This window comes from Gossypium hirsutum, chromosome D13, assembly GCF_007990345.1.
Source record: "Gossypium hirsutum isolate 1008001.06 chromosome D13, Gossypium_hirsutum_v2.1, whole genome shotgun sequence".
Taxonomy (NCBI): Eukaryota; Viridiplantae; Streptophyta; class Magnoliopsida; order Malvales; family Malvaceae; genus Gossypium; species Gossypium hirsutum.
In genome coordinates this window covers 16,031,191-16,049,048 of record NC_053449.1, presented here as the reverse complement: position 1 = coordinate 16,049,048, position 17,858 = coordinate 16,031,191, and the positions used below count along the sequence as shown (strand labels likewise).

Here is a 17,858-nt window from a genome sequence, read left to right as displayed (position 1 = left end):
ATTATATTTTTTTCTTATAAAACACTAGACCTCTCCTTAAATAAGGATGTGGATTGTGTTTCTATTAAGCTTTCATAAATATCATCAATTGTTGATATCTTTTTGGTGATGGGACGAGCTTGAATGTAACTTTTTAAGATAAATATTTTAAAATTTAAAAATTTAGAGTTCATTCAAGATTAATATGAATCAAAAAGTGTCGAACATTATGCTTCTTGATGCTGTCTCATACTTAAATGAGGAATGCAAGCTAAGCGTGTATGGAGAGGAAATAGTCTATACCTTATTTTTGGGTTGCCCAAGAGAATGCTTTGAGATTGTTTATTGGTGGACAATCTGGCCATGTTGGCGTGCTAGTTTGCCCAGCAACCAAATTATTGAGTTGCAACCTTTAGTGTCCTTTCTGACAAGATTATTGATCCTAACAAGCTACTTGTCGTCTCAAGTAATTAGCTTTCATATCTTTAATTTCTGTGTGTATAGTCTTTTGTGTTCACATGTTTTTAAAGAAATAAAATTCAAATATCACATCAATAAGCCGAAGTGATTTTTGCTCAAAATTAGGAGTGGAGGCCTGGCTGAAAGGACAAAATCACAAAGCCCTATCCAATCGCACTTTGTGGCTGGTACTTTGGGCAGGTAAAACAAGAAAACACCAACAGGGTCGGGGATTCCCATTGCCATTGGTAATACAAACAAAACATACCAGAGAGGAAAAGCATCCTTAGAACAAGAAAAAAGCAATATACTTGCATATATATAGATAAAAAAACTAATATTATATAAAAGCAAATAGAAAATCAATACAAAAATATCCTCTAGTTGAAGAGAAATTTATGTTAGAAGAAAAAAAAAAACCATGCATACGAGGAAAGACATTGCTTTAGCAATAACAATAGTTGTTGTTGGAATTCAAGCAGGCTTGTCTGAGATCAATAGAGCCGGTTTTCCAAAGGGCTTTGTTTTTGGAACTGCTTCTGCTGCATTCCAGGTTTTGGTCTTTTAATTTCTTTTCTTAAATTATTCTTTTCAAGCAAACTCTGTATGTGATTTGGGTATTGTTTGTTTTATCTAATTTTGAATTTTACATAGCAATAAATAAATAAATAATACCCACAGCTCCTAGTTTTCCTGGAAAATAAATAGTATCAACTGTTCCTTTAGTGGTTCATACAAAAAAGGGATAAGAACTTGGGATTCAATTGTCAAGACTTTGGAGAGCAGGGTTTTGTTGAGGTGGGATAAAGTTAAAAACTTTGGAGGGCCAGTGCTAAAAAGAGTATTACAATAACTTAAATTGTTCATTTAATAAATGAGCTAAAAAGGTTAAACTGAATTAGTTATATCTAAAAGGGGCTAAAAGAGAAATTAGACCATTTAACCGAATAGCCTTGAAATTTTGACAATGAAATAAGAAACCTTGGAAATAACCAAGTCAATGATTTCTTCTTTGGAAGGATTAAAGATACTAAAATGGCCTCTATGTACCCTTTTTCTTAATGGAAAGAATTTATGATACTACTAGCGTAAACTCAATTTGTTTGCTGTTGAAATGAATGCTTGAATCACATGCCATATTAATTAAAACAAGTTAAACAATTCTGATAATTACAACTCAACTTTTTTAAATACTATATTTTTTTCCAGTATGAGGGAGCAGTGAAGGAAGATGGAAGGGGACCAACTATTTGGGATACATTTTCAGGTATATGTACCTTAGCCATATTCATATGCAGATATAATGTATGATCCTGCAAATATATGAAAAAGTTAAAACATAGAATATATCCGTGCTGAATTATATTCCTGTACGTATTCAAGATTCACTTGAGCTCTGATTTTTAGTGAAATGGAACGTTTATTCCATGATCGCAGGGATAATAATTGATGGAAGTAATGCTGATGTTGCTGTAGATCAGTACCACCGCTATGTTGTAAGCCTACAACAAAACCAGCATCGGCAATTTGCTCATATCAAATGATTTGATTCATTTTCCTACAATATATGAACAGCATGTGATTTTGTTTCCATGAAAACAGGAAGATATACAACTGATGAAAGACATGGGGATGGATGCTTACAGGTTTTCAATAGCTTGGTCTAGGATATTCCCTTGTGAGCTTCCCAATTTCACTTGCTCTTAAAGCTTTTATCTTGTAAGAGAATAAAAAAAAATGGTGAAAAAAATGTGTAACAATTTGTCTTTTTCTTAAAATTGGAACAGATGGTACAGGAGAAATCAATCAAGCTGGTGTTGATCATTACAATAATCTCATCAATGCTCTACTTGCTAAAGGTATTGTTTACCTATGCCTTCAAAAAAAGAATTTGATATATGCGTTTATATGTATAGAAGCATTTTTTATTGTGTTGTGATGCAGGAATTGAACCATACGTGACCCTTTACCATTGGGATCTCCCTCAAGCATTGGAGGACAAGTACATTGGATGGCTCGATCGCCGAATTATGTAAAGAATGATCATTGAAAATCGTCTGTATATTCGTGTTCTTAATCTTTAGGCGTAATAGACATGGGTTTATACATTTGCAGAAAGGATTTTGCTTTGTATGCCGAGACATGCTTTGAGAAATTTGGTGACAGGGTGAAAAACTGGATCATATTTAACGAACCTCATACGTTCACTGTGCAAGGCTATTATTCAGGATACGAAGCACCAGGGCGATGCTCGTCGCTGCTGTGCAAGGTTGGAAACTCTACAACTGAGCCTTACATAGTTGCCCACAATGTTCTCCTCTCTTATGCAACAGTTGCAGATAGTTACAGGAGAAACTACAAGGTAAGAAATTTGGGTTACTTTCAGATTGGTTTTTGTCTAATCTGAACATGAAACAGCTGGTCGGTTCACTTTGAACCGTGTCTATGCAGACAACATCGGTAGTTTCACATTACCTACAGGATAAGGTACCATTTTAAGATCAATTGTCTGTATGCAGGAGAAACAAAATGGATCAATTGGGATATCATTGGATGTTAAGTGGTATGAACCGGTGACAAATGCAACAGAGAACATTGAAGCAACTCAAAGGGCCCAAGATTTTCAGCTTGGCTGGTTTCTTGACCCATTGATCTTCGGAGATTATCCAAGCTCAATGAGAAGCCGAGTAGGAAACCGTCTGCCAACTTTTACGGAATCCGAGTCTGCTCTTCTTAAGGGATCATTGGATTTTGTTGGCATCAATCATTACACTACATATTATGCAAGCGAAAATGCAACTAATTCGATTTTCGATTTGCTTAATGATTGTGTCTCAGATGCCAATGCCTTTGCTATACGTAAGTAAACTGCACCCCTTATATACAAATTCTCGTTTCCGAACTGGAATTGTATTGCATAGCTAATTACAAGAGTGAAGATATCATAAGCCATTTAACTGAAGATGCTGCTCTGTTCTTAATGCATGCAGCTTTCCAGGATGGGAAGCCTATAGGAGATAAGGTATACAAGTCGAATTTTGGTCTATCATTTCGGGAACAACTGATTATGACACATATTCTTCATACTTGTTAATCTATCTGGTTCATTCAATCAAGCAGAAAATCCGATATCGTTTCCGCATTGCAGGCAAATTCTATATGGTTATACATTGTACCTTATGGCATGAGAAGTGTAATGAAATACATCAAGGAGAAGTATGGAAACCCTTTAGTCATTATCACAGAAAATGGTAAATATCTATAGTAATTAGTTCAGTTCTTCAATGACTCCTTTTTATTCAGCCATTACCATGAAGAGCTAAATTGTCATTTTGTGATTTTATTACAGGAATGGATGATCCAAATAACTTACTAACCCCAATTAAAGATGCTCTCAAGGATGAGAAAAGAATCAAGTATCACACTGATTACTTAACTAACTTGCTTGCTGCTATCGAGTACGTTCACTACGCCCCTTCGTTAACCATATGTTACTCGAAATTTTCATTTTTTTTAAGTATCGGAATACCGACACCTATGTTTGATGTAGTAAACTAATATAATGGTGCAGGGAAGATGGTTGCAATGTTAAAGGGTATTTTGTATGGTCTCTTCTGGATAATTGGGAATGGGTCGCTGGATTCACTTCGAGATTTGGTCTATATTTTGTGGACTATAATGATAATCTCAAGAGATACCCCAAGAACTCTGTTAAATGGTTCAAGAACTTCCTTTCATCTGCTCGATCATAAAAAATAATATATGATTCACACGATTTGGACATGGATGCATAATATTATCCTTTTAAATATACGGGTTTTTTAATTGTGCAAAACAAATGCTCATGTATTCAATACTCGGCTCAAATCTAGTATTCTATCACATACCTGCAATTGGTCTACAATCACACAGTTGCAACCGGTTGACATGATGTTAATGCATCAACTACAACCTGGACATAAGAGCGTCGTACTCAACGACATTGTTGGAGGTGGGGAATTCAAAAGTTAAGCCATATTGCCTACTCCTTCCATGTGGATCAACCAAAATTATGCTTGCCCCTGAAATGCTCTTTAAGGATGAGCGGCCCACAAGTGGAATGCTCAGGATCAACGGTATGAGATGGACTATTAGGAAGTTGATTGAGCAGTAAAAGAGCATTCTGCAACAAAATCTGCTAACTTTGCATTTTTATTCTCTTTCTTGGCAAATAATCTAAACCAAACTCATTGGGCTTAATGCTCCATCTAAACATTCCGCCTAAGGAATCAACCTAACTTAATACTTCTTTCAAAGGCTAATCAGACAATACTGATAGGGTTACACCATTACAGCTACACTCGTTAAAGAAAAACTTACAAAAATTGTTCAAAGACCATACCTTGCCAAACTTAATTTCCTTGGTTCTTAGGTCACAACATTGATCCCGAGCAAAGGATCCATCAAAGAAAGGTGCAGAAAGCCTTGCAGTCGAGGGAATGATCCACCTCAAAGGGAAACGAAAATCTCTTAACTTATCCTCAATCAGGATATATTTATAGGAGAAAAATAAAGTTTTTTTTTTTGAAAAATTGGTACACTTTAAGGTCATCGCTATCACACGATTAAAATTGACTCACCTTAAAACAATCCTTAAAAGTAAAGGTAAATAAATTCCTAACATTATTGGAAGAGGTTCCTCTTAACGTTTCTTACAGTGCAAGAAATACAAAATAGATGCCAAGATACCTTAGACAACTATCCGGGGCAACATGGTACAATTAGAGTCTTTGTAAACCAAGGATGAAGGGGTAGATAAAAATCTGCTTCAAACATGTGCAACGAGAGAGAAAAAAAAAACTCATTCCATCGACAATCACTTCACTTATGCACTACACTTCCAATCGAACCAAGAAGTCATACCTATAATGACATGGTCGCAAACATCGGAAGGCTAACATAGTTGTAATCTCCAAGGATCCCTAGTGAGCCTTGTCAACAAATTGACTCAAGCTAAGTAACTTAAAGCTGCCTTTTGTCTAGTGACAATTATTATACCGTTACCTTAGCACCCCTTACCAAACGACCCAAAGACTATATGAGCTTGCAGGCTTGTGACCTCGTTAGGAGAATGCCTCTCCTACACATCTGACACAATAGATGGGTCTATACAATTCAAAGAATATATATGAGGAAGAGTTCTTGATATTACTCATCAATCATTAATTCATCACCTCCCAATTTGACAAGTGTCTCTTCCAATACCTTCAAATCAATTCAAACAATGCTTTCAACAAACATCTGTCACTCTACTCCTTGCATTTATGGAGTAGGAGACTCAATGGCTGGGACTCATGCCCAGCCAACCTTTTTCTAGAAATACACCTTATCAACACCAAGGCACGAGAGAAGAACAAACTACCCACGTAGTGCCTACACTTTGTTAAAATATAACCTCTACACCTCTAAAATCTTGTTCCAGTAGCTCTACACATCATCAACAATGTGAACTACTCTCACTCTAACAGCTTTTTATACTTTTCATGATGTGAACTACCGTCATTGTATCATCTAGTGTCACGGGGCTAGATCTTTCGTCTCGCAATCCGTGCGGCCTTAAGCGATCCGTTCGTCTAAACTTGCCTAAGTCATCCTTAACTCAAGTGAGGATTCCTTAAGAACTCCTCCAAGGCACCAATTAAAGAGTGGAAGCGATTTAAGCCAAAAGAAGCTAAGCCAAAGAATAACAGAAAGCCACAGAAAAGAATGCACACAAGGTGTTTGAGTAAATGCTCTCAGAACTCTATTACTCTTAAGAATTCAAAATACAATGGAATGAGTACAAATGAGGGGAGGCTCTCTATTTATAGTTGAGCTCCCCCAAAACCGACGGTCAAGATACATTTACATCGACGGATGAGATTTAACCATATCCCTTAATTTTAGGGATTTACAAGATAAGCCTTATCAAATCTAATCTAATCTTTACAAGATATGATCCCCTCTATCTTCTAGATTGGTTACCATATTAGCCCATTTCTCCCTTATCGGGCCAACCAGGCTTCAATCTGACAGGCTTCTCCAATAGCTCTTTGAATCGGGCCAATTCTCCTGAGCCAAATGATCCCCATCTGAGCAATAGACCTCCATTGGATGCATTTGGTGCGATGGTCACGGGCTTTAAACTGCGGCCCGTGACACTAGCACCAGTTACAACAATTTCCTTTTTTTTTAATTTTGCTTTTTTCCTTGACAACCCAACCCATATTTTTTTTCATGTTTCCATTTTCTCATCTTTCCTTATAAGTAATACTAAACCCAATTCGTCCCATTATTACATTATTATTAGCCTTGGGATTCCAGGCTGGGTTCTCCCAGAATATTAGCAGAGCCAGTACCTTAGAGGGCTTCATTTTGGGGGCATCCTCTTCTGCTTTCCAGGCTATTTTTTTTGTTTCTCTGAGTTAATCACATTGGTTTATTATTTTATTATTATTATTGAAAATTAATCACAGCCTCTAACTATCAAAATAGTTACTTTTATTTCTCTCATGATATATTTTAGTCACTTATATTATTGTGTTGTAACATTTTAGTTACTAAGCCGTTAATTTTCGTTAAGGATGTAACGGTAAGTTGACGTGATAACACGTTCAATCATTATTTCAAGCGAAATTTTTTGGTTAAATTCTATAATTGGTCTCTATATATTTTTTTATTTTGAGCAATTTAATTTTTTTATATTCTTTTAACTTTTTTTTTCATTCTCTTCTATTTCTCCCTCTACTTTCCTCCTTTCTTCATTTATTTTAACGTAATTTTTCTATATTTTTTATTTGTTAAAGTTAGTCCCCAAGCTCGCTTTACTCAAAAAAGATAAATTGTTCAAAAAAGATAAAAGTATAATGACTAATTTTAATAAATAAAAAACATAGAAAAACTACGTTAAAAGAAATAGGAAAGGGAGGAAAATGATGGAGAAGCAGAAAAAAATGAAAAAAAAGTTAAAAGAATTTTCTCAAAACAAAAAAAATATGGGGACCGATTGTATAAATTAATCTAAAATTTTTGTTTGAAATAATGATTTAATGTGTTACATCAGCTTACTGTTGCACCGTTGATGGTAATTAACGGCTTAGTGATTAAAATGTTACAATGCAATAACATAAATGACTAAAATATAAACTAAAATAAATAAAAGTGACTATTTTAATAGTTTATGAGAGGAAAATAATACTCTTCAACCGTCTTCCCTTGACTTTGCTTTAAAATCTTCTTAAAGAAAAAAAAAAGACATTGAAAAAATTTATAATATTATTATATTAAAATAAATTTGTTTCAACTGTTTAATTTGCTAAAAAATCGGTTTTTCAATATTTATATCCAATATATATTTGAAATAGATATAACATTTTTAAAATAATTAAAACATGTATTGTTTTGTAAATTTAGAATTAAGTTTTTGTATTTTTATTTTTAGGAATTTAGTCTTTTTACTTTTTATATTTTAAAATTCAAGTCTATTTCATAACGGTTAATATACCACACTAACAATTTTTTAAAAAAAAATAATAGTATTAACAACTAGACATAAATTTTGAAATTTAAAAAGTAAGAAAATTAAATTCATGGAAATAAAAGTACAAGATTAAATTCTAAATTTGCGGAGGGCACAAAAAATTGCAACATACTTTAATCTTTTAAAATAAATTAAAAAATTGTGTACACATATTTGACAAGAAAAATAATTGTATGAAATAATGACGCTATCATTGTATCTCTTTTTTAAATAGTTTAATGACACGTCATAAAAATAAAAATCCTAAAGTTGAATATGAATATTAAACTATTGAGAAAATAATATCCTATTATACCAATTTAAATGATATAATTAAAATTTCACCTTTTTTCCCCAAAGTCAATCTTCAATAAGGAGGAGCTGGAAAAAGAAATTAAATATGTGCAGGTGGGCCAATTCATGTATGACCTTAAAAGTCATTATTATGATTTTGAGTAAATTCTTTTCTTATATAAAAAGGAATAAAATAGCAGCAAATTATGATTCTTCTTTGCAATTATAAACTTTGATGGACATTAGAAAATGTTTGCTGTTTTAATAATTTATGTCTCAACATGACAGATGGTCATCCAAATCAAAGTACTGTGCATATGAAAAGTCTTAACTTAGTGTTGAAAATATGATTTTTTTTTGTTTATTAATTTTGTTTTATTTTTCCAGTATGAAGGAGCAGTGAGAGAGGATGGAAGGGGACCGACTATTTGGGATGCATTCCTACATACTTCTGGTATTGGTTTTTTTAGTGTAATTTGTCATACCATGATTCTTGAATAATGCAGTATATGTATGTATGTATGCATCCATGCATGTATATAGGATCATTAAGCATTTAACCTTATGTTATGTTACAGGGAATATAGCATATGATAGCAATGCTGATGTTGCTGTGGATCAGTACCACCGCTATACTGGAAGTGATGATCATCACAACTGTTCATATTCCGATATTCGATTTCTTCATCGGATACTTCTTTTTTCGATGGTTTTTCACATCCCTAAAACACGAATGACACGAGATTGATTTCGTTGCCCTGAAAACAGGAAGATATGCAACTGTTGAAAGAAATGGGGTGGATGCTTATAGGATTTCAATAGCTTGGTCTAGGATATTCCCTAGTGAGCTTGCCAATTTCACTTGCACTCATAGCTTTTATCATGTAAGAGATAAAAAAAAAGTGGTGAAAATTTTGCAACAATTTGTGTTTTCTTTTCTTGGAACAGTTGGTGCAGGAGAAATCAATCAGGCAGGTGTTGATCATTACAATAATCTCATCAATGCTATAATTATATAGAAGCATTTTTTATTGTGTGTTATGACGCAGGAATTAAACCATACGTGACCCTTTTCCATTAGGATCTCCCTCAAGCATTGGAGGACAAGTACGGTGGATGGCTCGACGGCCACATTAGGTAAAGTACCTTCTTACACATGAATTGATCGTTGCAGATCATCTATATATTCATGTTCTGAATCTTTAGGAGTAATGAACATGACTGTATACATTTTCAGGAAGGACTTTGCTTTGTTCACTGAGACATGTTTTGAGAAATTTGGTGATAGGGTGAAGCACTGGATCACATTTAGCGAACCTCATACGTTCGCCATACAAGGCTATTATAAAGGAAACCATGCACCGGGGCACCGCTCGTCGGTATTGAGCAAGGTTGGAGACCCAACAACTAAGCCCTACATAGTTGCCCAATATGCCATCCTGTCTCACGCAACAGCCGCAGATATTTATAGGAGAAACTACAAGGTAAGAAATTCGGGTTACTTTCAGGTTAGTTTTTGTCTAATGCAAACATGAAACAGCTGTTCGGTTTGCTTCAGACCGTGTCTATGCAGACAACATTGGTAACTTCACATATCATCTACAAAATAAACTAACATCAAAGGAAATTGTCTGTATGCAGGATAAACAAAATGGATTAATTGGGATACCACTGGATGCTAAGTGGTATGAACCACAGACAATGCAACAGAAAACACTGAAGCAGCTCAAAGAGCCTAAGATTTTTGTTGAGATTAGTTCCCATGCAAAGGTGGCCATGCAGGAAGAAATGGCAACAGGCAATCGAGCCATGGTGTGCAGCAGCTGAAGCTTGAAGTTGCTAATTTACTTGCTGCATTTAGTTCTTTTTTAATCCTTTTGTAATTTAGTTCATATTGAACTAAGTAGGTAAATGTTTTGATGTAATTTTGATGTTGATTGATTGAAAAATCAGCATAGCAATATGTGGAAGATAATTTTGTAAGTTTCAAGGCAGATTAGTTGAGTTAGGTAGTTGATTAGGTGATTACTTGTTTGTTTTACATGTTAGCTGATATATGTAATGGCTTAATGTCTTATTCTCAAGGTTAATGAAAATTTTCAATTGTTTTTCCATTCAAATTCTCTCTTTTCTTTTCTGTTTTCCATTCGCAAGCTTTATTTTCTGTTTCTTTCTTCAATTGTTTCTTCTGCAAGCCTCGAGGCTTGCTATCCAAGCAAAGCAAATCAACTTGCTGCTGCCTTTAAACACCAACAATTGGTATCTAGAGCCCTTGTCTTAGTGGACCTGCTGTATCAAACCAAGGAACCTGAATGGCTTATTCAGGATTTTCACCAGCAGCTCCACCAGTCTTCAATGGAGAAGGCTTCCACATATGACTGGTCAAGATGAAGACTTACTTGCAGGCCTTTGATCTGTGGGAAGTTGTCAACACAAATGCTGAGCCAGCACCACTGAGGGCCAATCCCACAGTAGCTCAGATCAGACGACATGCGGATGAGAGGACCAAAAGGCACAAAGCTATGTCCTGCATTCAGAACTGTGTATCAGATGTCATCTTCACCAGGATTATGGCCTGTGAGACTCCAAAATAGGCCTGGGATAAGCTGAAGGAGGAGTTTCAAGGCACAAAAAGAACATGACAACAACAGCTGTTGAATTTGAGAAGGGATTTCGAGAATCTGAAGATGAGGGAAGAAGAAACAGTGAAACAGTATGCATATAGAATCATGGCAGTGGTTAACAGCATAGGGCTCCTAGGTGAGCACTTTGATGAGGCAAGAATTGCGGAGAAAGTCCTCTCCACTCTGCCTGAGAGATATGAGGCCAAGATATCCTCTCTAGAGGACTCAAGAGATCTAGCTAGCATCTCTTTAACTGAGCTAATCAACACTTTCTATGCTTAAGAACAAAGGAGAGCTAGCAGGGCTGAGGACCACCAGGAAGGTGCATTTCAAGCCAGAGCCAGAGAAGCCTCGAGCACCAATGCTCATAGAGGCAAAAAGCCCTGAAAAATAGGCCTAAGCCTGATGCTGCAAGAAGCAGTGACCAGCCCTGCAGACATTGCAAGAGGCCAGGTCATCCAGAAGACAAATGCTGGTTCAGACCAAATGCTATATGCCAGCATTGCAAAAAGAAGGGTCATGTTGAAAAGGTTTGTAAAAACAAAACCAAACCAAGGCAGAGCTAATTTCAACAACTAAAGGCTGAAGCTCGAGTGGCTGAAGATAGTAGTGACCAAGAGGAGCAGGTCTTTGCTGTGTCCTGCTCAGCTGTTGAGAAGAAATGTTCAAAAGGCTGGCTATTGGACAGTGGCTGCACTAACCACATGTCACCAGATGCATCCTTGATCAAAACCTTGGACAGAAGCTGCAAAACCAAGGTCAAGGTTGGAAATGGTCAGTTTATAAAGGCTGAAGGAAAAGGAGCTGTGCTGATATGCACTCCTACAGGCAACAAAGTCATCTCGAATGTGCTATTGGTGCCTAAGATTGACAGAAACCTTCCCAACATAGCTCAACTACTCGAGAAAGGCTATTCAGTTGTGTTCAAAGACAAACAGTGCCAGATTGCTGATCCAAGTGGATCAAGCCTTATGACAGTCACAATGACTGACAAATGCTTTGAGGTTCATTGGTCAAATGACTCAAAGTCAGCATACACAGCCTCTACAGATGATTCTAAGCTCTAGCATCAAAGGCTTGGACATGCCAACTTCAGGTCGATAGCTCGAATGGCCAGAGAGGGCTTGGCTGAGAACTTCACCAACTTAGTGGAGCATGATGATGTGTGTGAAGTGTGCGAGATGGAAAAACAGGCAAGAATGCCATTTCCCACAAACTCAGCATGGAGAGCCACTGAAAGACTGCAGCTGGTGTACTCTGATGTATGTGGACCTATGAGAACTGAATCACTTAGCAAAAACAGGTATTTTATCCTCTTCATTGATGATTTTACAAGGTTTTGCTGGATTTTCTTCTTGAAACACAAGTCTGAGGTAGCTCAAGTGTTTGTGAAGTTTAAAATTGCTGTTGAGACAGAAACAGGTTGCAAGCTGAAATCGATAAGGACAGACAATGGGATTGAGTACACTTCAGCTCAGTTCCAAGCCATTTGCAATGATGCTGGCATCAAACACCAGCTAACAAATGTGTACACACCTCAGCAAAATGGGGTATCTGAAAGGAAGAACAGAAGCCTGATGGATATGGCCAGATGCTTACTGTTTAAGAAGAAACTGCCCAAAACCATGTGGGCTGGGGCAGTAAACACTTCTGTCTACCTTCAAAATAGGCTTCCTACCAAAGCTCTTGCTTCCAAGACACCTTTCGAGGCTTGGTTTGGATTCAAGCCTTCCTTGGCACATCTGAAGGCGTTTGGTTGTTTGTGCTATGCACAAATACCAGCAGTAAAGAGGGACAAGCTTTCAAAGAGAGCTCAGCCTGGCATTCTAGTCAGCTATAGCTCAGTCAAGAAGGGCTACAGGGTTCTGGATCCTTTGACACGCAAAATTCAAGTAAGCAGAGATGTTATCTTTGATGAAAAGGCATGCTGGAATTGGGAGAAGAATGAACCAGAAGCTATTTCAGAAGACCTGGTGCCTAATCAAGCTGAACTCGAGCAGCTTAGTCTTGAAATAGACATCGATAATGTGCCTGTGAGAGGCACAAGGTCCCTAGATGAAATTTATGAAAGAGCACAGGTTGCTATAGCAGAACCTACCAGTTTTGAAGAGACTGAGGCAGATGAAGGCTGGAAACAGGCTATGGTTGATGAAATCAACATGATTCAGAAGAATCAGACATGGGAATTAGTTGATAAGTCTGCTGGAAAGAAGACCATTGGAGTGAAATAGGTCTATCGAGCAAAAAAAAATTGATGGCAGTCTTAACAAGCTAAAAGTCAGGCTTGTTGTCAAAGGATTTAGTCAGAAATATGGCCTGGACTACCTGGAGACTTTTGCACCAGTAGCCAGGCTTGACACAGTCAGAATGATAGTTGCCTTGGGTGCTCAAAATTAGTGGACCATTTATCAGTTGGATGTGAAGTCTGCATTTCTCAATGGCTTCCTAGAAGAAGAAATCTACATTGAGTAGCCTCCAGGTTTTATAATGCCAGGCAAAGAACACATGGTGTACAGGCTGAAAAAGGCCTTGTATGGCTTGAAGCAGTCCCCTCAAGCCTGGTATGCTCGAATTGACTCTTACCTGATCAGTTTGGAATTCGAGAGAAGTGTCAGTGAACCAACACTGTATATGAAGAAAAATCAAGCTGAAACTCAGCTTATCCTCTCACTTTATGTTGATGATCTATTGGTTACTGGAGGAGACAAGAATATGCTGCATGACGTCAAGAGAAAAATGATGAAAATGTTTGAGATGTTTGATCTAGGCAGAATGAATTACTTCCTAGGAATGGAAGTGAAACAAACTGCAAATAGAATCTTTCTCAGCCAGAGTTCCTTTGCTATGAAGGTCTTAAACAAGTTCTCTATGAAGAACTGCAAGCCAACAAGCACACCAATGGCTGTTGGAATAAAGCTATTGAGGCAGGAAAGTGGTGAACCAGTTTGTGAGACTATGTACAAAAGTCTCATTGGTATTCTACTGTATTTGACTGCAACAAGGCCCGATATCATGTTTGCAGTTAGTGTGCTATCCAGATACATGAATTGTTGCAATAATCAGCACTTTTAAGCAGCTAAAAGAGTGTTGAGATACATCAAAGGCACCATTGATCATGGTGTGTTGTTCAAAAGGGCTGAAAACATGAAGTTAACAGGATATGTCGATAGTGACTAGGCTGGATCATGTGATGACATGATGAGCACATCTGGATATGCATTTAGCCTTGGCTCAGGCATGTTTTGCTGGAGTTCTAAGAAGCAGAGCCTAGTTGCACAATCAACAGCAGAAGCTGAATATGTTGCTGCTACATCTGCTGTAAATCAAGCCATATGGCTTAGAAAAATCCTGGCTGATTTAAACCAAAATCAAGAAAGAGCAACAGAGATTTACTATGACAACAAATCTGCTGTTGCAATTGCAAAGAATCCCATCTTCCATGGCAGAACGAAGCATTTTAATATCAAGTTACATGTTATAAGAGAGATGGAGCAAGCTCATGAAATCGAGCTGGTTCATTGCAATTTAGAAGAGCAAATTGCTGATATCTTCACAAAGGCACTTAATATGTCAAAGTTAATTAAATTGAAAAGAGAATTAGGTGTTACTAGCATGGAAACTAAGGAGGAGTGTTGAGATTAGTTCCCATGCAAAGGTGGCCATGCAGGAAGAAATGGCAGCAGGCAATCGAGCCATGGTGTGCAGCAGCTGAAGCTTGAAGTTGCTGATTTACTTGCTGCATTTAGTTCTTTTTTAATCCTTTTGTAATTTAGTTCATATTGAACTACGTAGGTAAATGTTTTGATGTAATTTTGATGTTGATTGATTGAAAAATCAGCATAGCAATATGTGGAAGATAATTTTGTAAGTTTCAAGGCAGATTAGTTGAGTTAGGTAGTTGATTAGGTGATTACTTGTTTGTTTTACATGTTAGCTGATATATGTAATGGCTTAATGCCTTATTCTCAAGGTTAATGAAAAATTTCAATTGTTTTTAATTCAAATTCTCTCTTTTCTTTTCTGTTTTCCATTCGCAAGCTTTATTTTCTGTTTCTTTCTTCAATTGTTTCTTCTGCATCTAAGCAAAGCAAATCAACTTGCTGCTGCCCTTAAACACCAACAATTTTCAGCTTGGCTGGTTTCTTGACCCATTGTTCTTTGGAGATTATCCGAGCTCAATGAGAACCAATGTAGGAGATTTTGTTGGTATCAATCATTTTACTACATCTTATGCAAGGGGATATGCAACTAATTCGGATTTCGATTACCTTAATGACTGTATATCAGATGCCAATGCCTTTGCTATACGTAAGTAAACTGCGTCCCTTAAGAACACATTAACATTTCCGAACTGTAGTTGTATTGCATAGTTAATTACAAGAATGAAGATATCATAAGCCATTTAACTGAATGCATGCAGCTTTCAAAGATGGGAAGCAAATAGGAGGAAGGGTATACAAGTCGAACTTTCGTCTATCATTTCGGGAGCAACCGATTACGATATTATTCTTCATACTTGTTAATCTATTTGGTTCATTCGATCCGATATGGTTTCTGCATTGCAGGCAAATTCTGAATGGTTATACATCATACCTTATGGCATAAGAAGTGTAATGAAATACATCAAGGAGAAGTATGAAAACCCTCTAATCATTCTCACAGCAAATGGCATATACACAGGGTGTTATTAGTTCTTCAATAATCCATTTTTATTCAGCCATTACCATACCATGAAGAGCTAAATTGCTATTCTTTTGTGATTTTATTATAGGAGTGGATGATACAAATAACATAACCCCAATTGAAGATGCTCTCAAGGATTGGTTAAGAACCAAGTATCACACTGAGTACTTAACTAACCTCCTTGCCGCTATCTAGTACGTTAACTATGCCCTTTACGTGTACCATATGTTACCCGGAGTTTTCATTTTTTTTGAAGTACCTGTATCCTGACACCTATATTTGATGTGGGTTACTAACATTATGATGCAGTGAAGATGGTTGCAATGTTAAAAGGGTATTTTGTATGGTCTATGCTGGATAACTGGGAATGAACTGCTGGATTCTCTTCGAGATTTGGTCAATATTTTGTGGACCGTACTGAAAAACTCACCAGATACCTTAACAACTCAGTTACATATTTCAACAGCTTCCTAGAATCTCCTTAATCATAAAAAATAATATATGTCCACTAGCTCTCCCTTGTCCTTAGCGGTCAGGTGTGCTTTTCCCATAAGCCACAATGAGGTTCAAGAGATGAGCTGTGGTAAACAGAAAAAATAATACATGTCCGACACGATTCCAAACTCGAATATATAATATGATCCTTTAAATATATTTCATGTGAATGATGTTTACTTTTTCGTGTAATGATATGGATTATGAGAAAGTGATGACAAAAATAAATTACATGCCAAGTTGATAATTACAAGAATAATATTATATCTTTGGATGTTTTCGGCTTAAAAAAACAATGAAAATGCCATTAAAAAATTGTTTAGATTTGCATATAGCATAATGACCAGGCTTTATATGAGGTTGATAAACTTGTTCTTTTGCATGTTTTACGTTACTTTAAAGTTTAAGCAAGCTTTGCTTATAAGATGATTAGAAGCAAAACAATAACGATAAGAGAAAAAACAGAAAGGTACGTTTTACGTTAATAATTTCGAAATAATATATAATATATATAGATAGATAAATACACCTATATTTATTTATGTAGTATATACTAAAAGCTTTCGTTTTCATGCTGACATAGCAATTTGTATGAACTGTGGAATCGACAAATAAACAACGTGGAAGGAACACGATGGCTTCTTGACCTTACTTTGATTGATTGTGATTTCGAAGATGATTTTGTTATTCTTCTCCTCAACTCGTACCTGTGAGTAGAATAGATGATTTTGACGTCTGTTGACTCCTTCCACACTTCCTGCCTTGGCTAATGTAGCATAGGCCTTTCGTGACGATTCCCTAAATAATTCTTTCTTAGATATAGGGTAAGCATCCGTTTTTGAAAATTTTATTTTTCAGTGGAATACATCTCTACGGACGAATATTCTCTATCAGAAAATAGTAATAACTTTATATTATCTGAATCTCTATGTCTGTACATCATGCTAGAATGTCCGCTGTAATAGTTTGTCACGTCACACTATAAGATTAGATAATCTCTTCTATCAATAACTCAATAATGATTTTTTTTATATGTATAGATTTTTATAGCTTCGCATATATAACACAACAATGAGGTTTATTATCAAAAACTTACTTCCATCGTTAATACTTTATTTATGATAAACAAATTCATCAATGTCTTTTAGTTAAAGACAAAACTCAAAGTAGCATCAATCCAATTAAGCGTAGCTTAATATCTTTCATTAAAAACATAATTCAAATGAAGCAAAGCTTTTATAAGTAGAATTACTGATGCTTTAAAGACAAAGAAGCATAATGTTTATCAATTAGATAAAAAAATTAAAGACAATAGGGCGTTATATGCAAACCACATTTAAGAAAGAAAACCTTATACATAACCCTTATTCCAATTATCAAATACTAATTAAAAAAATTAGTATCGGTATAAGTCCTCTTGTATCGGTATAACTCTTAGGGTTTCATTTGGTATCGGTAAAATCCATCGAAGTATCTATAGAAGTGTAGGGGATGCTAAACTTTGGCTGCTGACTTGAATTGTTTCGGTAGAAGTCCTAAAGGTATCGTTAGCACTTTGGTTGTATCGGTAGATAGGACCAGGTTATCGATAAAAGTCCCAAGCCAAAACTACCTTGCTTACTGGAGTGCGTTCTACTTGTCGAAACCATTTTTATTTTGAAAAACTAGGTCGACTTGGATTTTGAAAAAAATGAAAATGGGAGTCGCCACCGATCCTTTTTATTTAGGTGTGATCGAGTAACCTCAAAAAGTGGTTATTTTTAATAAGCGATTTGACTTTATTAAAA

The 17,858-nt window shown here is 36.0% G+C and overlaps 1 protein-coding gene and 1 pseudogene across 2 annotated transcripts; both read left to right on the top strand.

Annotated features, from left to right (window-relative positions):
* Positions 1-607: 607 nt before the first annotated feature.
* On the top strand, positions 608-4,273 carry LOC107918844 (beta-glucosidase 40). 2 transcript variants are annotated; one of them, XM_016848427.2, is made up of 12 exons: positions 608-991; positions 1,648-1,705; positions 1,876-1,934; positions 2,041-2,116; positions 2,226-2,297; positions 2,383-2,470; positions 2,554-2,800; positions 2,958-3,297; positions 3,429-3,460; positions 3,587-3,689; positions 3,788-3,896; positions 4,010-4,273. In XM_016848427.2, exons 1-12 carry the CDS (start codon positions 860-862, stop codon positions 4,188-4,190), a joined length of 1,497 nt encoding a protein of 498 aa, XP_016703916.1. In that variant the 5' UTR covers positions 608-859; the 3' UTR covers positions 4,191-4,273. The 2 variants fall into 2 exon arrangements, with proteins under 2 accessions (XP_016703916.1, XP_040964727.1); XM_041108793.1 differs by lacking the exon at positions 4,010-4,273 and having other exon boundaries at positions 625-991; positions 3,559-3,689; positions 3,788-3,901.
* A 1,242-nt stretch (positions 4,274-5,515) lies between these two features.
* Positions 5,516-16,061, top strand: LOC121224938 (beta-glucosidase 40-like; annotated as a pseudogene).
* Positions 16,062-17,858: the final 1,797 nt, after the last annotated feature.

Coding starts and splice junctions, on each gene's coding strand:
- LOC107918844 (XM_016848427.2), top strand. CDS start 860: ATGCATACGAGGAAAGACATTGCTTTAGCAATAACAATAGTTGTTGTT. Junction 2,471..2,553: donor TGGCTCGATCGCCGAATTAT/GTAAAGAATGAT, acceptor ATACATTTGCAG/AAAGGATTTTGCTTTGTATG. Junction 3,461..3,586: donor GGAAGCCTATAGGAGATAAG/GTATACAAGTCG, acceptor TCCGCATTGCAG/GCAAATTCTATATGGTTATA.